Source organism: Lipophrys pholis (assembly GCF_963383615.2).
Source record: "Lipophrys pholis genome assembly, chromosome: 4".
Classification (NCBI taxonomy): Eukaryota; Metazoa; Chordata; class Actinopteri; order Blenniiformes; family Blenniidae; genus Lipophrys; species Lipophrys pholis.
This window is the reverse complement of record NC_137637.1, coordinates 15,570,987-15,590,720: the sequence shown is the minus strand read 5'-3', so window position 1 is coordinate 15,590,720 and position 19,734 is coordinate 15,570,987. Positions and strand designations below refer to the sequence as shown.

At 39.5% G+C, this 19,734-nt stretch overlaps 2 protein-coding genes across 2 annotated transcripts; both read right to left on the bottom strand.

Moving 5' to 3' along the window:
* Positions 1 to 970: 970 nt before the first annotated feature.
* On the bottom strand, positions 971 to 3,942 carry LOC308108275 (red-sensitive opsin). Its single transcript, XM_080461104.1, has 6 exons — positions 3,650 to 3,942; positions 2,701 to 2,997; positions 2,409 to 2,577; positions 2,163 to 2,328; positions 1,840 to 2,079; positions 971 to 1,749 (listed from the first exon to the last, which is right to left on the bottom strand). The coding sequence occupies exons 1-6, from the start codon at positions 3,750 to 3,752 to the stop codon at positions 1,651 to 1,653; spliced, it is 1,074 nt and encodes a 357-aa protein (XP_080317230.1). The 5' UTR covers positions 3,753 to 3,942; the 3' UTR covers positions 971 to 1,650.
* Positions 3,943 to 16,913: 12,971 nt separating this feature from the next.
* On the bottom strand, positions 16,914 to 19,582 carry LOC308108276 (blue-sensitive opsin-like). The gene is made up of 5 exons (XM_080461105.1): positions 18,894 to 19,582; positions 18,644 to 18,812; positions 18,402 to 18,567; positions 18,073 to 18,312; positions 16,914 to 17,424 (listed from the first exon to the last, which is right to left on the bottom strand). Exons 1-5 carry the CDS (start codon positions 19,270 to 19,272, stop codon positions 17,326 to 17,328), a joined length of 1,053 nt encoding a protein of 350 aa, XP_080317231.1. The 5' UTR covers positions 19,273 to 19,582; the 3' UTR covers positions 16,914 to 17,325.
* Positions 19,583 to 19,734: the final 152 nt, after the last annotated feature.

Below are 19,734 nucleotides of genomic sequence, written 5' to 3'. Positions count from 1 at the left end.
GTAAAATATCTTTTTAATTTGCTTTAGGGTTCTTGTTAATGTTTTAAATTTTTCAGTTGTCTACAATATGCAAGTTGGACTTTAAATTTTCTTCACTTTGGACTCAAATTCAGTACCCCTTAGTCACTCAGAGAATTTGCATGTTTTCAATGTACATGCATAGATTTTCTCTCCCGACTCGGATTTCTCCCCACAGCCCAAAGACATGCATGTTAGCTGGATTGGACTCCTTAAATTGACCACGGACGTGCATGTGTCTGTGTGACTGTCTGTCTCTCTGTATTTGCCCTGTGAGGGTTTGTGACGTGTCCATTGTGTCTTTACATATAGCCAGCTGGGATCTGCTCCAGTTCCCCTGTTACCCTGCGTTAGATGAGCTGCAGATGGACATATAGACAGAGCCTCAGATTTCCATCTCTTTCTTGAGATTGAAGTGTAGTGTGGTGATTTATAGTTTCCAGTAACCATAGATATGAAACTTAGTTACCCGTTCGATGCGGTTTACACCACAGATACAGTAGCATGATCAAGATCAAGATGTATTGTTTTGGAGGATTTTCTGCTCTCAGGAAAGCTATATTTCCCTTGTTTTCAACTTTCTGTCGGAATTGTTGTATGTGAAACGCTGCTGCTGCTGCTGTTGTTGGGAATGCAGCACTAATTGTAAACTACAGGTTTAAGTGATTGAACCTTTTGTTTTTGAGTTTGCTAGGCTAACCTGTGATACTGTATATTTGACATTGAGCATTTGACGTGATGTTGAAAGCAACTGATCCTGTGTTTGAATCCAGCCAGTAAAGTTCTTACAAAATGGGAACTCAACAGGTTTTGCTGTAGGCTGTTGCTATCATATTAAGTCTTTTTGAGGTCACTTAATGGAGGATATCTGAAGAAAAGTCCAACGATGTAATATTAGTGTAATTGTCGTTAACATTCTTGTATTAGAGGTTGAAGTTCCTTTGTTTTAAATCTGGCTTTTATTCTCCCAGTGTGTATGAAGGTGTATTCCAGTTTCCTCACACAATTCCCACCAAATAATGCATTTAAGGATAATTGGTAACACCAAATTGCCCATAACAGTGAATATGAGTGTGTAGCCATATTGCCATATTGTGTATTTATCCTGTGATGGACTGGGGACCTGTCCAGAGTGTGCTCTGCCCTCACACATAGCCGACTGGCTTCAGCCCCCCACAGGCCATCAGGTGAATGGATTAATGTATCGAGAATGAATCCTGAACACAATGAAATGTTGATTTCCAAGTATGATACTCTACAAAGTCCCTGTCCTATTGATTTCTAAAGATATTGAAATGCTTGTCCGGTTCCCCATCAGTTAAACTGACACAATTCAGAAGAGTCACAATCGATTGACAATTCCTAAGCAATCTTAGGATTTGCGATGTGTAGAGTGCAAGAAAACACTGAAACAATGTGAAATATGCTTGATATTTTTATATTCATTTGAAAAAACACCAGTGACGTAATGATCCATTCCTTCATGTATACATATATATATTTTTTTGATTTTTTTTCCATTTGCCAGAGAGCTATATTTACTAAAAAAAAGAGAAAGAGAAATGAAACAATAAATATTAACTGTACAAATCAAAATAGTTTTCTTTTTTCCAGAGCGGGGGCCATGGAGGTTTATGCTGGAGCCACAGAGGAGACCTCTGTCTTTGATGTGGATACTTCTGAGCCATCATCCACCTGCTTGCCAAAGAGCTGCATGATGCATGTGCGGAACTGGTGGGGGGAAAGGAAAATATACAGTTGTATCACAAACTTATTTGACTTGTTAAAGATATTGATATTGACTGAGACTGCTGTGCCAACCTGTCGGTTCATGAAGACATAGATGATTGGGTTGTAGATGGTGGCGCTCTTGGCAAAGTATGCAGGCATGGCAGCAGCCAGAGGATGGAAGGCATATCCAGGATTGGCCGCAGCGAAGCAGGCAAAGAAGGTGTAAGGTCCCCAGCAGAAGCAGTAAGCAAAAATCATGACAACCACCATCCTAGACACTTCCTTCTCAGCCTTCTGGGTTGACTCGGATTCCTTCTGCTGCATGGCGACCTGTGGGAAACAAGTCAAGAGTGTGAGATTTTGCCAGAATGTTGCTTTGAATTAAGTATTAAAATGTGAGTTTGATTACGTACTGCGCGGATAGCCAGCCACACTGCAAGGTAGCACAGGATGATGACAGCCAGGGGAATGATGCAGCATGTGATCATGAGCACAATCATGTAGGACTGGACTCCAGGGTCGTCACTGCCGCTGAATACATCAGGTCCACAGGAGGTCTTCAGTCCGTGAGGCCAGTATCTGTCACAAGAAGAGGTTTGGTTTGCAAATACAACCCATGTGAGGCTAAGGGAAAGCATAAACAAAGCACAGCAAGTTACCTGCTCCATCCAAAGAGGGGAGGCGCACACCACACAGCTGACCAGACCCATGAGAACACAATTCCACCTGTGGCCCACTTGGCATCAAACTTGACATTTCCAAAAGGTTTGCACACAACTATCCACCTCTCCCAGGAGATGATAGTCAGGGACCAAAGAGCAGTAATACCTGTGTAACAAAAGATTATATTCCCCAAATAAATTTTACTCACGGTGCAACTTTTCATGTCAAAGGATCTTCTCTTTTCCATGCTTTTAAACGGTTGATATGCACAAGACTGTGATAACTTACCACATGTTGACACAATGTAACCCTCAAACTTGCACATAGGATGTCCCAGAATAAAATACCCAAAAAACTGGTTGCACACACTGATGGTGCTGGCAAAAACTGTCTCTCCAAGATCAGCAATGGCAAGATTGACCAAGATCCAGTTGAGAGGGTGGCGGAGTTTCTTGAACTTGGCAGTGGCCACCAAGACAAGACCGTTGGTAAAGACAGATAAGAGGACCACGAAAAACATCCAGACTGTGGCAAGATTGTAAACCCATCGGGGGGCAATGTGGTAGTTGGGACCCTCAAAGGGATCTGGAAAAAAAAAAGAGAAAACAATACCCAATAGTCTTAATTTTATGTTGAATGTAATTATGGAATATACATAAGACTTTTAAAAATCAAACCAGGAGTTGAATTATGTAAAGGCTTATGTTAACACTTTTAAATCTGTTTCCCAAATGTAAACAAGCTGAGCTGCTTTTCCCTTGATTTAGATTGTGGTTCAAGTTGCTTTGAGTACCAGAGACAGCAGAAAATGCTTTAAGGCTGTGAAAAAATTTTTTTAAATCCCTTTTCAAATGGGGTTGGTGTTGAATCGCTATTCACAGCTGTTATACAAAGTGTAGAATAGCCTCTGTTGAATGTAAATTAGTACAACTCTTTCTGGATAACAATTTGGCCGAGCTCTGGAAACTCTAAAGCTCGATGTAACACTACTGCGTTCAGTCGTAAAACTCATGGGGTTCAGAACCTCATCCAACAAACAAAGCACCACTGATAAAGTAAGTTTAAATGGATCAGTTTCAGTCTCTGTGTTGGAATCAAGCTGTAATTATCAACCAAAGCCACAAGACAATCACTTTCTTATATTCAACACTGCCGCTGTCCATCTTTGCCTTGGCACTACTCTCACAAGCCATGCTAAAGTCAACACGCCTAAAACAACAACATGATGATACTGTACCTCTGGTGTGATTGCTGTTTGTGTAAACGAAGGCTGAGCCCCTTGTTGTATCTTCATGGTACCGCCTTGCAGCAAATGCCTGTTTTCCCCAGTCCTCTGCCATCGTGAGCTTTGATGGAGGTCCTAAACTGTCTGTCTTCTCTGTCTTGTCACTTGCAACCTCCTTGAGTGACTGATGCTGCACATCTGACTTTAGCTTTTATACCTGTGCTCCAGAGACCTCTGATGGGATTAGGACACAATCAAATTACAGCCACGGTGTGCCGTTTGGCACTGACACTCAGCGGAGGAGCAATAACCTTATTTTGAACTGTAATTTAAACTAATGAGGTTAAGACACAAAATTCCACAATAATCTTGTTTGAAAGCGGATTTCCGTCCACTCACTGAGGATGTGGATTAGGGGTGAGAATTCTAACACTCACACATGTATGCAACCACCCACTCCCCCAAAAAATTTACATTTTCGATCCATGTTTAATTATCCCTCAAATCTGTTCAAGTGTAGAAAAGCTGAAATAATTCAACAGGGCACATTTGAAACATCCAGTTATATTTCAAAATATTACTTTACCATCAGATGCTTCTTGATGCACAGCAGACTGAATGCATTCAATAACAAATTCAGACTCTTTGTATATGTCACATGCTACCAATAAATGAACGCTGATGAGCTGATTACGGCAGCTTAAAATCAATTTATGTACCATATTTTGTTGATTCAATGTGTAGTTAAAGGTACACCTCTCAGAGTTGTGAGAAAAGTTTCACATTTATGAATTACTTTTGTAGCTTACATTGAACTCTTCATCTAGTGTTATGGCGAGTCAAAGTTCTTCATCCACACCCTGCAGGACTGTGGCAATTATGAAAACTTTGAATGTGGAGATTAGTGGTGAAACAAAAGGTAAAATACACGACTGATTTTAGTCCCTGGGAAAGTTTTCACTCGACAAATAGGCAAGCTTTGTTTTAGATCTTACTGACTTCTCATTATCTGATTATTTTGAGCCCCCCCACCCCCACCCCCACCCCCACCCCATCCAAAAAAAAAAAGGTTTGACTCGAATTGAGCCTAGACAAGAGGAAGGTTAACTTAATCACGTTTTTAATCGTGATCACGATCACATATTGATCTTAAAATCAATTTTTTTTATGAAACACAAGCTGAGGCAAAAATAGAAAATAAGGTTTTGTTTGAACTTTCTTGTCTTTGGGGTGGGATCCTACCTGGCAGGACAGTCCCGTCTTAAACCAGCTTTGTAGGACAAGTGAAGATCCACAGCATAGCATTAGCCAAAGTTGTATTTGTTGCCATGTGATTCAAGTCACCTTTAATCCCTCCGGAAAGTCGGTTCACCTCAGAACAAGGGATTTTTTGTCACTGCTTTGAGCCTATATCCGACGTCATAGGCCTTATGGCAAGGGCAAAGCGGATGGAAGGGGCATGGTTACACTGACACATCCTGATCCGTGGGAATGTAGAGCAACCAGAAGATCTTTAACTTGTGGACGGATGTGGCACAAGGTTATAGACACACAACATCTCACTATGTTGCCTCACATTGTGAAAAAATCTTTGACCTACTAAATGACCTAAGAAAAAGAAAGATGATCAGCAATCCTTTCAAAATGGTGTTGATATATAACAACATGGGACGGTTGGAAAAATTATAATTTTTTGTATATATATATATATATGTACCTAGATGCAAAAAATAGTCTAGAGTACGACGCCATGACAATGGTCATGTGATTCAACAGGCTTGAGACCACATCCTGCCACAACAACTCCCTTTCTGTTTATCATTGGCCTTTAATTGAGTTATTTCCGTGAGCAAATACAATTAGAACATTTTTCATTTAGTTGTGAATTTTATGGAGTGAATATAATTTTGGCAGAAAACTGTGAGTGACAGCTGTCTTTAGGCAAAGCTCTTCACTTCTATGTACTGCCAATAAGATAGGGTGTCTTTAAGAGATAAGAGAGCCACTGATTAGGGAATTTGGCGACAGGCTGAACACTTAATTACTGTCTTAACTGGCTGCTGTCCTCTCAGTTTGCTCAGCCAGTGTCAATGGCTGGCAGTTTAGTTGGTATAGTTGTCAGCACGTGTTAGCTTCACATTATAAATGGCTATTTATTGCAATTTGCTTCAAACAAATGCAAATTTACAGCTGTTATATGAAATTAGCTTGTAATCCTGTTGTTTTTCATGATCCTGACAGGTTAGTTGACAACACCATTGACATATTACAGAAATGTGTTATTTTGAGAAGTATATAATGTGAAATCACTCATTTATATATATAAAGAAAAAAAACACTTTCCCCTCTGAGATTGGATTTCTCCAGTTATCATCATGAAGACATGTCCAATGTACCAAAAAGACATGTCATTACACTGTGGAGGAAAACCAAAGTAACCAGACAGAACAGGACATGAATATAATGCAACCGTTTTCAGAAGATTTTGATGAAATGGTTTCATTTATTGCAATCACAGAATATTGAATAGTCAATGTCACTGTCAGTGGAACTGTCATTGAAGACGATCATCTTTGTCAAGTTTTATTGTATATATATTTTTTTTTAATCAAGGAACTTCCACACCAGGATAAGAGCATCTTGTTAGATTTTAGGTGGGTTGTTGCACCACCAGGCCAACCCCTGAAAACTGCATTGAAGTATAAGAGGACAGAAAAGATTTTGTTCTGACACAACACTATGACCAATAAGATTTCTGAATCTGATTATGTTGTAGATGGTTAACTCTTAAAGTTAAAAATTAAAGTTGCTTCTTTTTTGTATGTTCAGCATGGTGCTATAGCTTGAGACTTGAAAATACCCGTTTTGAATTAGACTTGGGGGGTTTTGACTGCTGAAATTGCATTTTCTCATTGGGTAGGCATGGGTTTCCTTTAGGGTTTCCAGTTACCTCCCATTGGTGTCTGTTTCTGTGTGTTTGACCTGTGCTGGTCGGACCCTGTCTTCTCTCGTGGGAAGCTAAAATCTGCTCCAGTACCTTGTGATCCTGAAAAGTGGTAAGGTGGATGGCTTTGAAAGGCTGCTTTGAATTAGTAAGCTTACCTGCTGAACTATCTAACAATGAACTCCGATATCTTCAGAAAAAGATGTCTGTAATGATGTGGTTCAGTAGAATGAACTCTTGTTTAATTTACAGCTGAAAAGCTCTTCCTCTTTCTTTTATGTCTAATCCCCTCAACCTTCTTTGTTTCAGACCTGTCACAATAAAACCCACACAAGACGATGTGTGCAGCATGTTTCTTTTTAATCTCTCAGCCCTCCCCATTCAACAGCATTGCAAGACATTGGAGACATTAGTGTTTTCCAATAACTGTGATCAGACTGTTTAATTGGATCAGTCCTGTGTTCTGTGTGAAAATTTCAAATAAATACTTTTGACATGGTCGCAATAGACTTTAATCTTGTTAACCAGTTAACCTTATCTAATGTTATTGATCTACAATAGTAGTCGGTTGGCTATTTTAGTACAATGCTTGGGACAGATTCCAAATGGGTCAGGGTGAAATAACAAGCGCTCTGCCAGATGGGTCAAAAGTCTCACTGTTTCATATTTTTCCAAATCGTTTATGCAGTGGCATCCGTTCAGACGCCGTAAATGTTTTTCGGGGTGCATTTGAAAGCAGGACACAACGTTCTTACATCACAGTAGGGATGTGGGGCATGCGGATGCTGTGGATCAGCAGTGCGGCTTGTCCGTTATTCATTCAGGTCAAGGATTTCTGGGGCAAGACGCCTCACCCTAGTTTTCCCGGACAGTTACATCACTGTGAAGTTTTTTACAGACAGAGCTGTCTGAATGAGAGCCAAATGGAACAATTATTTGCATACATTCAAAAATGTAACAACGTATGACTCTATTCGATTTATTATGCCTGTCTACATTCTCTAACATATTTTACTGATATCCCATTATTATTATTATTATTATTATTATTATTATTATTATTATTATTATTATTATTATTATTATTATTATTATTATTATTATTATTATTAATTTATTTATTTTTATTTTTATTTTTATTTTATTTTATTTTATTTTATTTTATTTTATTTTATTTTATTTTATTTTATTTTATTTTATTTTATTTTAACTTTTTTTTTACTTAAGACTGTCTCTTTTATACATTTGCACACTATATTAGCAACATGTTATGCTAGACAAAAACTGTATTTTACAGTTGGAGACAGAGCAACAGAGCTTTTCTATGATCTCATGCGGTCTCTGTAGTTAAGTGTTCAAAGCATCACAGTGTGGATGAGCAGGTTGACGATCCGGTCCTGCGGTGGCAACAAGATTCTACCTGTGTGTGCCTTTGTGTGAGTTTTCAGGGCAAATGGTGATGTAGAATAACACCACTTCAACTGATAATACTTGGTCACACATGGGGAATAACTTGTACTCCCACTGGATATTGTGCAACCTCAAACCTCAGGGGTCAATCTGCTTGGACTGCATGCCAGCTACTTTCTGTTCCTTCAGTTTCATGCTTTGGGTGAAAGTTATTCATTCAGGTTGGTTCAGACACACAGTTCCATGATTATTTCCAGCTTTCAGAACCATCTGATCACATCCTGCACTGAAGCCTGGACACTGCACACAATCAGCATCTACATTTTATGGTATAACATCCAGACTTAAATATAATATTTATTGACACCACAGTGACTGTATGAGTGTGCCCATATGTTATTGTCTGTCTCTTTAGCAGCCTTCTATTTGCTGGAAGAAATGCTCAGAGCCTGTCCCCACCTGTTTCCCCACATTGGTTTGAATGGGCTTTAGTTCCCACACAACCCTTGTCTGCATAAAGGAGGTATTGAGGCTGAATGGATGGACCTCATGTAAGGATCATGCAGTATATGTTATACACATAGGTTAACACGATATAAAGCAATGCATTAATCAAGCAAAAAGTGTTGTGATTTTACACAACTCGAAGAAGAATTCCTTGGCTATAAGACCATATCCATCATTTTTACATGCTTCAAACACAACTCCAACACCAACAACAAGAAAACACCAAATACAAAAATCCATGCAGCATCAATTTGTCAACACTCTTCTACATGTTGGACGTTAGTGCTCTGCCACTTTATGCCACACACACAAACAAACAAAAAACCATCCACTAAATGACCAAATACTCCACAACATAAGACACCAGAGCATCATATTTGAATTACAAATGTGGTTAGTTAAACATTTAGTCAGAGCACACAGACTAAATGGCCGGCAGCTGTGTTGTAGAAGTTTCTCTCATTTCAGTGTTGAGCCTCGAACAAGTGAAATGCGGGTGAAGATGTCTTATGTGTCCCAGCAGACCAAAGTAGATTATACGGACAACTCAGGTTCCTCCACAAAACAGATTAACACACAGTAATTACTTTTGGCATGCTCACACCATAACTCTTTAATCTCTCCGGAACAACAGTTCACTTCGGGAGAAAGCTGAGGTTAATCAAAGCTGCGACAGTGGTTTAATTTAATCCCGTGATTCTGTGTTTTTGTGGACCTCATTTCTTGCACAGGTGGATGGCTCGCCGATTTATTAAGATCTCCATACAGGACAAGGACTGTGCATGAAGAAGCGGCAGGAGCCCGAAACCAAAGGAATCTGTAAATTTCTCCTCTATTTTTCCACTTCTCTATTCTCGAATGTGTCTGTATTTGAATTAGTTCTTAGCCTCGTTGGGATTTCATTAAATTTTGTGATGTAATAGTGGTTAAATAAACCAGTAAGCAAGCCAACTAATGTCTTGGGTAAAGGTATTAAGGTATTGTGCTTTTGCTTCTGTTATGTGAATACATGTATCATTCTAGAGGAAAAGGTGGGGTAGCTGCAGGATGTTGCCCTCTTGACCCGTTCTGACTGCTTTTTCCCTGCAATGCTGGGACGTTTCGAGGGTAGGTCTGGAATTCCGCTAGTTCTGAACTATTCATGTTTGTTAGAAGTTCACTACTAGCAGAACTCGGATTTGCTCCCGACTACCGACGGGAACCTCTGTGACCACCAAGAACGAGAGGGGAGGGGAACGCTCGGGAGTCGGGCGCTGCTGAACAGCAGATGGGGGCAGATAATGGCTGTAATCAGGAATTCTGGTGTGAAGTGAACTGAGTCCACCTTTTCTACTCGCACGGTCTTGCGTTCACCTCACACCAGATTACACTCCTGTTATCCAGGTTGTAGAAAACAAGTTTTAAATGATCAGAATTTTCATATGTTTGCTTTTGATCTTTATTTTAACTTTTGTTATTCTGGACTATAACCACGTGATGAATGTCATTTATAAAGAAAACAGCTTGTTTAAACACTTTGAAAAAAAATTTCTGAAGCAAAATTGTATTCATTTTGTTATTTATGCAGCTCAAAAGGACAGTAGTGGCTGAAAGGATGACGAAGCGGACTTGGTTTTGTGAGTGCAGGTTGGATTCCCACTGCGGACAGGTCACCACTGTGGGTCGCTGAGGATGACGCTTGAACCCCCATCAGCTCCCCGCGGCGCCCCAATGTGGGTGCACACCGAGTCAATGCGGAAAAAGGAATGAATAAAGAATAATTTGGTTTAGCTTAATAAAGGCATTTATTCCGCTAAATATTTTAGCATTAATTACCTTTTACTACCACAGGAGCTTGTGGAACTGCCGGCACAGAAGTGAAAGACTAATCCCATTCAGGTAAACCTCTTTGGCTTATTGTGTTAAAGCATTTGAAAAGATGACGTGCATATAACAAGTGCAAACGATTGGTAATTCATCACATTAATGGTCCTGCATGTTGTTTCTGTAGGATGTGTAGTTCATAAAACTGAATCCAAGTAATTATGGGAATTGTTCGTTTAATCGTTGGAGCCCATGTCAAGTGGCATTAACTTGCAAATTGCACCCATGAAAAAGGGAGCAACCAAATAGATGCTAGATCGCTTTTATTATTTATTATAAAGGTTGTTTTATTTTTAGATACAAAGTAAATAACTTTTCCCCAATCAAGTCAAGTTTACTTTACTCAAGTATTCCTGGTTTAGATTACTTTATGCCTCCACTCAAAACACATTTCAGATAAAAATGGAACATTTTGTGAAGTAGGACATCTGACTTTCTGTGATTCGTTAAGAAATACATACATTCGTAATTACTTTCCTTTAAATCTTCAACATATATTAAAGAAGATGAAGCAGCTCAAAAAAAAATCTAAGAAAACTTATAGTAACTGGAAAATAAGCTCTGAAAAATGTTACTTTTTTTTCTATCATTTCACAATTGTTCAAATTGAAATGGTTGATCTTTCAGTGGGGCAAAGCTTAGCTCTTTAGTTCTGTTAACACTGGACTCAGGTTGCTGTTTTCATTCAGATATTTATAATCCAACAATGTAATATGAAATCAAGTTCAATAATTACATGTCTGTATTTTTGATGAGGGGGATCAAACCAATGCTTTAGAAATCAATACATATTTGTACTTCTTTGCAATAGTTGTATTTGTAATTTAGTATTGTCACAATGTTGTGGGAATTGCATCAATTCTTTAGAATGAAGCTCTGTAGTCTCTGTGAGGATTTTGGGTGTGGGGATGAGGGGTGTGGGGTGTGGGGGATTAGAAAGTACTTAAAACCATCGAATTGTGTCAATTTAAACAGGAATCATGGAAAAGTAATGGATACTGATCAGAATGTGTGAATTAAGTTATAAATTAAGGCATCATAAGTGTAAAGGCTGCGTTCAAGAAGAAATGAAACAAGGTGGGGTTCAGTAAATTGAACGTCTTCTTCCTTCAGAGGTGCACCCTCTGTTGGCTGAATGCTGCAAATACAGTATACTATAGACTATACAGTATATACAGACTACATACAGACTATATATAGACACATACAGCAAACTCAGAATCAGGTTTAAAAGTTGCTTTTCAGTATTTTACATATATACCGAACTAATGATTTTATTATTGATATTTACTTTATACTTTAATTGGTAAATGGACTTCACTTACTGTATATAGCGCCTTACAGCTGTGTGAGGAGCCCCGAAGCGCTTTACATCGTTCATCACATCCACACATTCACACATACATTCACAACTATGGAAGCTGTGGCCAATGGGAGCAGTTTTGGGTTCAGCGTTGCCCAAGGACACTTCGGGATGCGGGCAGGAGGAAATGGGATTCCAACCTGCAACCTTTCGATTGGGAGACGACCACTCTACCAACTGAGCCTCGACTATGAAGTCAGTCAGTGCTGCTTTCTGAATTATTTGTATTGATTTTAGCAGGAATAAACTCCTGCTTTATAAAAATATCATTATCCATTTTGATGTCACTTTACTGCTTGCCTTGATGTTTTTTTAATATATAATGTGGGATCAAATACATTTAACCATGGGTAACCTTAGCTCATACGCATTATCCTTTATGCTGAAATTCAGTCGTGAGACAGACTATGGTTTTGCCTGGTATCTGACAGGAAATTCACATCGGTGTATGTGAATTAAAATGATCTGATTCAGGGTGCTATAGTTCTTATCCACCAAGTCAGTAACTCTTCAAGTCAGATTTCATTTACAAAGCACATTTAATAACAGCTCTCCTTGATCTGTGCAACTTCAATTCAAAGGAAAAATACAATACAGCAATGAAAATCAATACAATCATCCATCATAATACAAACATATTTCATGTTTCTTCACTTGTGAGTTACATAAAAACAGCTAATTCACAGACATCAATAGATTCTAATAGCAATAACTTAGTATAAATGGGTTTCAGTGACCTCAATCTTCATAGTTTTCAAGAGATTAACATTTTTTTTACAAAACACAAAACAGAAAAATGTACATGAACACAGTGAAAAACACAGACACACATTTTTAATGACTTGAAACCTTTTATCTTATCACTGCTCTTTTATTATTTTTCAAGCTATCAAAATTAAGCATTAACTTGAAGAGATGAAACCCTATAGACTTAAGTGACTGACTCATAAATGGTTCCTCTTTCTTATCTCCACGTTTTCCCACGACACTGATCATCACTCACTATAATATATAATATGTCAAAAAAGAAAATCCAAGAAGTTATAATATTTCTAAAAGCTTTACAAAGGGTTTTACTAGCCGTGTTAAAAATCTCAAGGTGCATTTCTACATAGTTTGAGTGTCAAACGGCATCAAAAATCATTTCAAATCACATCAAATCTGGTTAACCATAAACCCTAAAATTTCGTAAATGCTTTTAAATGAACTATGTAAAAGTGAAATTAAAAAAAGAATATGTTTTCCGAATAATGTCATGTTGTCAATGTTCTCCCTCTCTTATTTTACCCCTTTTTTGTAGGTTATTCATTATAGAGATTCTGCACGTCAAGTTTCTGTCCAGTGAGTCTAAAGTCCAACATAGCCATTAAGAAAATAAAGCTGTAATTATTAACTGAACTCAAAATGCGTTCACTTCTCTCTCAGTCGTTTGTAGTTCTCCAATGCCACCGCTAGGGAGCATTCGAGGTCCTGGTAAGTCTCTCGTCAGACACGCTCAGAGTGTTTGGCAGAGAGCCAGCCTGTTTATTGAGGAGGACGTAAATGACACGATTGTAGACTGTGGGGGCCTTGGAGGGACGACGGGGGGTGGGGGTCTCAAGTCAAGTGGTTGCACGTGACTATCCACAGCCCAGAGTGAAGTAGCACATGCAGCACAGCAGGAAGCACACCACCACGACCCCCACCATCCTGATCACCTTCTCCTCTGCCTCTCTGGAGAAAGGCCGACTCCGCTTGGGGTTTCATTGCCTGTTGAGACAGATTTTAGATGATAATCTATGACTGGAGTGTCAAACATCTGACAGTTTTACATTAGACAATGAACCTTGACATCGAACCAAATTGAGCATGAAAGGCCGCTGTGCAGAGCAGAAGATTATTGTACAGTAAGGGACAGCAAAGCAGAAGCTGAAGAGGAAGACTGCTGACCTTCTCTGTTCATTTGCAAAAAGAAAAAAAAACCCTAGAGAGATAGACAACAACACACTACTCAACTGTCGATTAAAGTTCCCTAGTAAGTGGTGAAGACACTTTACTAGAAACCATAAATAAATGCAACTAGTTACTCAGAAAGCTCTCAGCACTCTCAGTAAATCTTACTGATATGCACACGGATGTAATATTGTTGCCGTCAAACATGAGCTGAATCACCAGCACTGTTTAGGTCAGTTTAATTAATCATTCATTCATTAAGTTCAGCTTAAGTTAGAACATTTAGTTTGCAGTCAAATGGTGTTCTCGTGTAATTTTGGGTTGTTTGAGTGAATCAATCTTTTGCAGTCATACATTGCACATGTTATTGAAGGAGATGGATTTCTAAACGAGTCACAGTAGCAAAGAAACACCTGAGATAAACCAACAACACGATAGAAAAGGATTTGTTTAGGGCAGAAAATACATCCCGGGGCATTGACACAGCAGCTCCGCAGCTGTTTTAAAAAAGTGAAGGAAACTTATATGGTGTTAATAATTTCACAATAATACAGTAACCATGAGTGGATAGTCTGTACTTAATAACTAGATATACCAGTAAATCTGAGCACTTTTACATAATAATTCAATCTGGTGGGCCAAACTCTAAAGTTCCTCAGACCCTTTTGGCACCTTGATGCATAATGTAGTGGTGTTTTGTCTCAACCTCAGCCTCACTGTCCAGTAGGTGTCCACCTGATACTTAAATGTCTGCATATTCAGCAAACAGGGAAAATACCACTCTGATTTCCTGCCAAGTAAAGACAAATGCCACCCTCAAGATTTGTGTGCATCAAACAAGGCAAAGTGTCTTTCAATACTGACCGACCCCGTCCGGCCAGAAGAGGAACCTGTGATGTCATTGAACAGCATGTTACAGCATGCGTTGGTGTGAGGGTGAAGTTTCCAAGTGGCCTGCAAACAACCTGCCATCTCTCGCTCTCAAGTGCCATCACAGCAAGAGGCCGCCAGCTGATCTACCTGGAAGGAAACACAAAATATATATGAAAACATGCTGAGGTCTGATGGTTGAAATTAAATGTCCGACTTCAGAAAAAACTTCTTTATTTGTCTACTTGCAACCTTGTTGACATTGTCCTTGTCAGTTTATTTTTGCATTTTTGTCAAAATAAAAGATAAACATTTTGCACAAAAAGTTCTGTCACCGTAAAAATTGTCGATATTAACTTAAACAAAAACAACACAGGCAAAAATACACATATTTAGATTGCTCAAGGACTTAAGTCTGACACATAAAACAGACAGCTTTGGTTTAAAATGTCAGACAAACCAATGCAACAATGGTGAAATAAGATTATTTTGACATTCTGAAATTAAACTGAGGCTCTTTGTACACAGATATTCCACTCCCTACTGAATAAATCCTTCTACTTGGTAAAATACCATTTTGTAACTCATTAGACATTTTTAACCACACTTAGTACTAAACACAGTTTGTATCTTTATGGCCAATGAATGAGTAACCTAAATGAAGCTAAATGTATTCCACCACACAGAAAGTCCCCCAAGTCCAACCAAGGCTCACACCAGCAGGGATCATCCATGCTATTGGCTACCTTTCCCATTTTTTGCTTTTAAAGAAACATTATGAGAAGCATTGCATTAAAAGAAGAATTTACACAAAGGTCTGAGGAATAGAGGAATACAGTGCAATACAGTGCTGCCTGAGTGACATACTGTGTGTACTTGCTCCTTACCTCCAACAGTTGATGTAAAAACTTCTAAACTGCATCTTAGTGGTCCGAGAATCATGCATCTGACGGCAAAGCAGCAAAAACAAATAAAAGAGCCCACAGAGGACGTGAGGAAGGTTACCATGGCCATGATCACCAGGGTGTCCCGTACGTGCAATTATCAGGAAACCACTCGCAAAAAGGAAAAATATGAAGCCTCACGCGGAGTAAAAGATCCTCATGTTTCTTAAATGTTCCTGGGGAAACTGATGAGGGCTGAACTCAGTGATGGAGTCCAGAGGGACGTGAATCCAGAAGCTTTCTGAGGAAATCCACTACTTGATTGGCCCGTATTTCTCTCATGTTGGGTATCAAACTATTTTTTTTTTTTACATTGTTTAAAAAAGAAAAAAAAGTCATACTACCTAGAAATACAAGGCGTTCCATTCGCTCTAAATCTATCCAGTATTGATGACTATCATGATGTTCCTGTGCTCCTCTCCTCTCCAGTGGAGAAAGCAGGCTGCATTTATAGGTAGTGGTACTATTGCTGAGGCTCAGCTTAATTGGCTGACAGACAGGATGTAAAGCTTTACCTGCATTCCCACAGCAATATACCTCTGAGCTGAGACACAGATAAGTATCTCTATACTACAGCCGGTAAAGTTCACGTCATTACCTCCCAGTGTAAGCACATTGTGTTACTGAACCACCTAATCTGATTGCCTTTTCCTGAAAAGGTGTCCTGATCTATTGGGGTGGGGGCAAATGAGGACACTGACGACCAGAAGTGCAAATCACTGTGGACCAAACCATAGTATCTGCTCTTCAGAGAAGAAAATAAACGTGCCCAGAAAATGGGATCAAAAATGTCCACACTGCCAACGACAGCCAACAGTTACTTCGTTTCAGACCATTTTGTGAGAAACAAACTTTAGTGTTTTCCAATTAAAATGTAAAAAAAACAAAAAAAAAAACAAGCATACACAACATACAAAGGTGGAGCTTACATAGCGATTTAAAAAAAATGCTCTTATTGTTTAATGCTGAATAATGATTGAAGTGAAAGAGACATCACCAATAACCTGAGATGACCTCGAGACAATTCTATTGTCCCTCCATCCATGTCTTATAGCACTTTATCCAACTTTAATTTGACCTGGAGTTTATCCCAGCTGAGGTAAAGGCAGGCTACACCCTGTTACACACATAGAAATCCCCCCAGCACACACTTAAACCAAGCATTTCCTCACTGCACATGGAGAGGGCTCACCACTACAACACTATGCAGCCACAAGGCTTCTGCTCAACAACTAAACCCAATTTAGAAATATTCAAGAGTAGATGACACCCGAGTCTGCAGGAATTCAGATTAGATTTCCCTGGACAAGCAACACTTTCCACAATCTGATATCACAAAGTTTGTGCTTTGAAAAAGTCTTGTCTCTCGACCTCAAACGCCCCAAGGATGTCTCCTCCCTCTCTTCCTCATCTGGCGTGTGCCAACGACTTAGATAAAGACTTAAGTCACACATTTTGATTTTATTCAGTTCATGCTTGTGGGGAACCATTACATGTTCAATACATCTCTAATATCAGAAATGGTGGAGTTTTGTGTAATCATGCAAACTCCACAATTATTCCAGAACTGGGTTAAATGAGTCAAGTTGTAGTGACTGAGCAGCCCTCAGTTATTGATCCACTCCCATACTTCAAATCAGATACATGTGCTATCTAGAATCAACAATACACAGACTCTGGAAATATATTTGGAGCTTTTTTTTAATTTTTTTTAACTTTGCAGATCATTTATAATTTGTTACGAGTATTGGCTCATTTATCTACATGACACAATAACACATGTGCATTGTTTGTGCTATTTACAATCCATAAGTGATTCATGGCAGGAGGAACAGCAAGTGTTGGTGTCGCAGGTCTAAGCAGGTCCGACTTTGGAGACTTCTGTCACTGACTGTGTTGCGCTTTCCTCCTCGATACCACCCATCCCCAGCATTGCTAACATGCATGAACGAAACTGAAAAGCAAGAAGAAAACGCAAAATTAGTTTTTCCAAGTTACTCTTGAATTACACAATGGTCCCGACAACAAAGAGTCAGAAATTCAGAAGTTGAAACTGAAATTAACCACATACATTCAATAAAAAGTACTTTGTGCAACTTAAGATTTCTGTTTTTTCATCTCCAAGTGAGACAATGACATTTCTACTCCGGTATATTGACATCTTATTACACATCCTGATGCTCTTCTCATTAACTAATGCTCTGATACCTGTTTTTGGTTTTGAGCTGAGAATCTCCTCAGCTCAAAGATATATACATACAAAATGGACATAAACTAGTTGAATAGAAAATCCTGGGAGGAAATGCAACATATTGACAATCTTTAATCAAACATATAACAAGTACTATTTTTCTGGCAGATGAGTACTTGTACATTTTCTTTTGGTCAGTATTACACATAAATGGATCAGAAATACCCAGATCTTTGAATACAGCAGTGTGATGTTTTCTCAGAGAGGCATTGTTTTCTTAAAAAACACAATACTTCTTTAAACTCTGAAAGTTTTATTGAAAAATGATTTTTCGGCCATATCCTAAATCACGTGAATCAGTTGTTGGGAGACTACAAAACACAAATTCTTTCACCACAACTTTTAACTGACCTGTTTATTGAAGACGACATAGATAACTGGATTGTAGACTGCAGAGGCTTTGGACAGACAGGACGGTATTGTGGCCAGTCTCAGGTCAAATGGTTGCCCGCGGTTGTTGACAACCCAAAGAGCAAAGGATGCATAGGGCATCCAGCACACCAGGAAGCCCAACACCATGACCACCACCATCCTGGTCACCTCTTTCTCCGCTTTCTGGGTGGAGGCAGACTCAGCTTGAGCCTTGGCTGCCTGCAGATGAGAGAGAATACATGTCGGGGACATTTATACCGATATGATATGTGGACTTTGAGTTGTTCATGCCTTATGTATTGTCTCACCATTTTCAAGGTGATGAGCAGCTGGGAGTAGCAGAATATGATAGTGGCAAAGGGAACAGCAAAGCAGAAGCAGAAAAGAAACATCACGTAGGACTCGTTGTTGTATTTGTTGTTTGTGGTGTACCAGTCTGGTCCACAGGAGCACTGCAGACCTTCGGGGATGTACCTGCCAAGACATGCGCACAAGATGAAGATCCTGCATTTGTGGTTGAATTTAGGAGCATGAGTTAGATGATGCTTACCTGCTCCACCCAACCAGTGGAGGTACCGCGGCACACATTGCAAAAACCCAGGTGAATAAGCAGCATGCTAAAGCATGGTCCGGCTTGAAAGCAAAGTTTCCGAGGGGCTTACAGATGACCAGCCATCTTTCAAAAGCTACCACACCAAGAGACCACAGGCTCACCATACCTGAAATCAATAAACAAGCCATTAAGATCTCCTCTGCATCCGGGTGAAGAAGGGTTTGGAACTCCACTTTCATGATCTTACCTCCAAGCGTTGCCATAAAACCCTCAATCTTGCATGCCAGTGGTCCAAAGATGAAATATCTGGATGCAAAAGAGCAGCAAGCAGTGAAAGAGCCCACACAGGACACAAGAAGGTTTGCCACTGCCAAGTTCACCAGGATGTAGTTGAGGTGGGAGCGGAGCTTCTTGTATTTCATGGTGCATGCAATGGTGACCGTGTTAATGCTAGTGCCAACCACAAATATAAATAACATAAATCCCGCCATTGCATAGAATATGGTAGAACCCCCCAAGTGGTCCTGAGGGACCAGAAAAGGACTAAGTGCTGTTACGTTGTCAGTGTCCAGAGTGATGGGAATCCAGAAGTCCTCTGGAAGCTCCATAGCGCGAGTGGTCCTCATTGTTGCAGCTTTCAGGTTCCTCACCGCTGAGCCAGTAACTCAAACTAAATGTCACAAAATGAAGTTCCAACAAAGAAATCCAAAAGCTATGATGAGGTCGGGAGCTCTCTCTCTCTCTCTCAGGATCTTCCACTCTGCCTGTGTGCTGATGTTTATAAAGGCGCCCAGGATGACACTTATCTCTATAAGGAGCTCAATTGAGTCAATAACTGACTGATTCATTGATTGTTATGTGGCGTAAGACGTTTAGAGGTTCCGTCATCTGTCCTTTATAGTCCGATGCCAAAGAGTCTGTTTTGTCGTGTCGGTTGCCAGCAGCTTGAATACTTCCCCTTTCTAGACGAATGAGGACAAGCAATGTTGTCTGATAGCTGCTTAAAATACATCGAGTAATCGCGAGAACTTCTTGATGGCAAGTAAGATAATAACCAATGTTTTTGGATGTGAATGCTTGTTGCTATC

Coding starts and splice junctions, on each gene's coding strand:
- LOC308108276 (XM_080461105.1), bottom strand. CDS start 19,272: ATGAGGACCACTCGCGCTATGGAGCTTCCAGAGGACTTCTGGATTCCC. Junction 18,568..18,643: donor CCACTGGTTGGGTGGAGCAG/GTAAGCATCATC, acceptor ATGTCTTGGCAG/GTACATCCCCGAAGGTCTGC. Junction 18,313..18,401: donor TGCTCATCACCTTGAAAATG/GTGAGACAATAC, acceptor TCTCATCTGCAG/GCAGCCAAGGCTCAAGCTGA.
- LOC308108275 (XM_080461104.1), bottom strand. CDS start 3,752: ATGGCAGAGGACTGGGGAAAACAGGCATTTGCTGCAAGGCGGTACCAT. Junction 2,329..2,408: donor CCCCTCTTTGGATGGAGCAG/GTAACTTGCTGT, acceptor TTCTTGTGACAG/ATACTGGCCTCACGGACTGA. Junction 2,080..2,162: donor TGTGGCTGGCTATCCGCGCA/GTACGTAATCAA, acceptor TGTTTCCCACAG/GTCGCCATGCAGCAGAAGGA.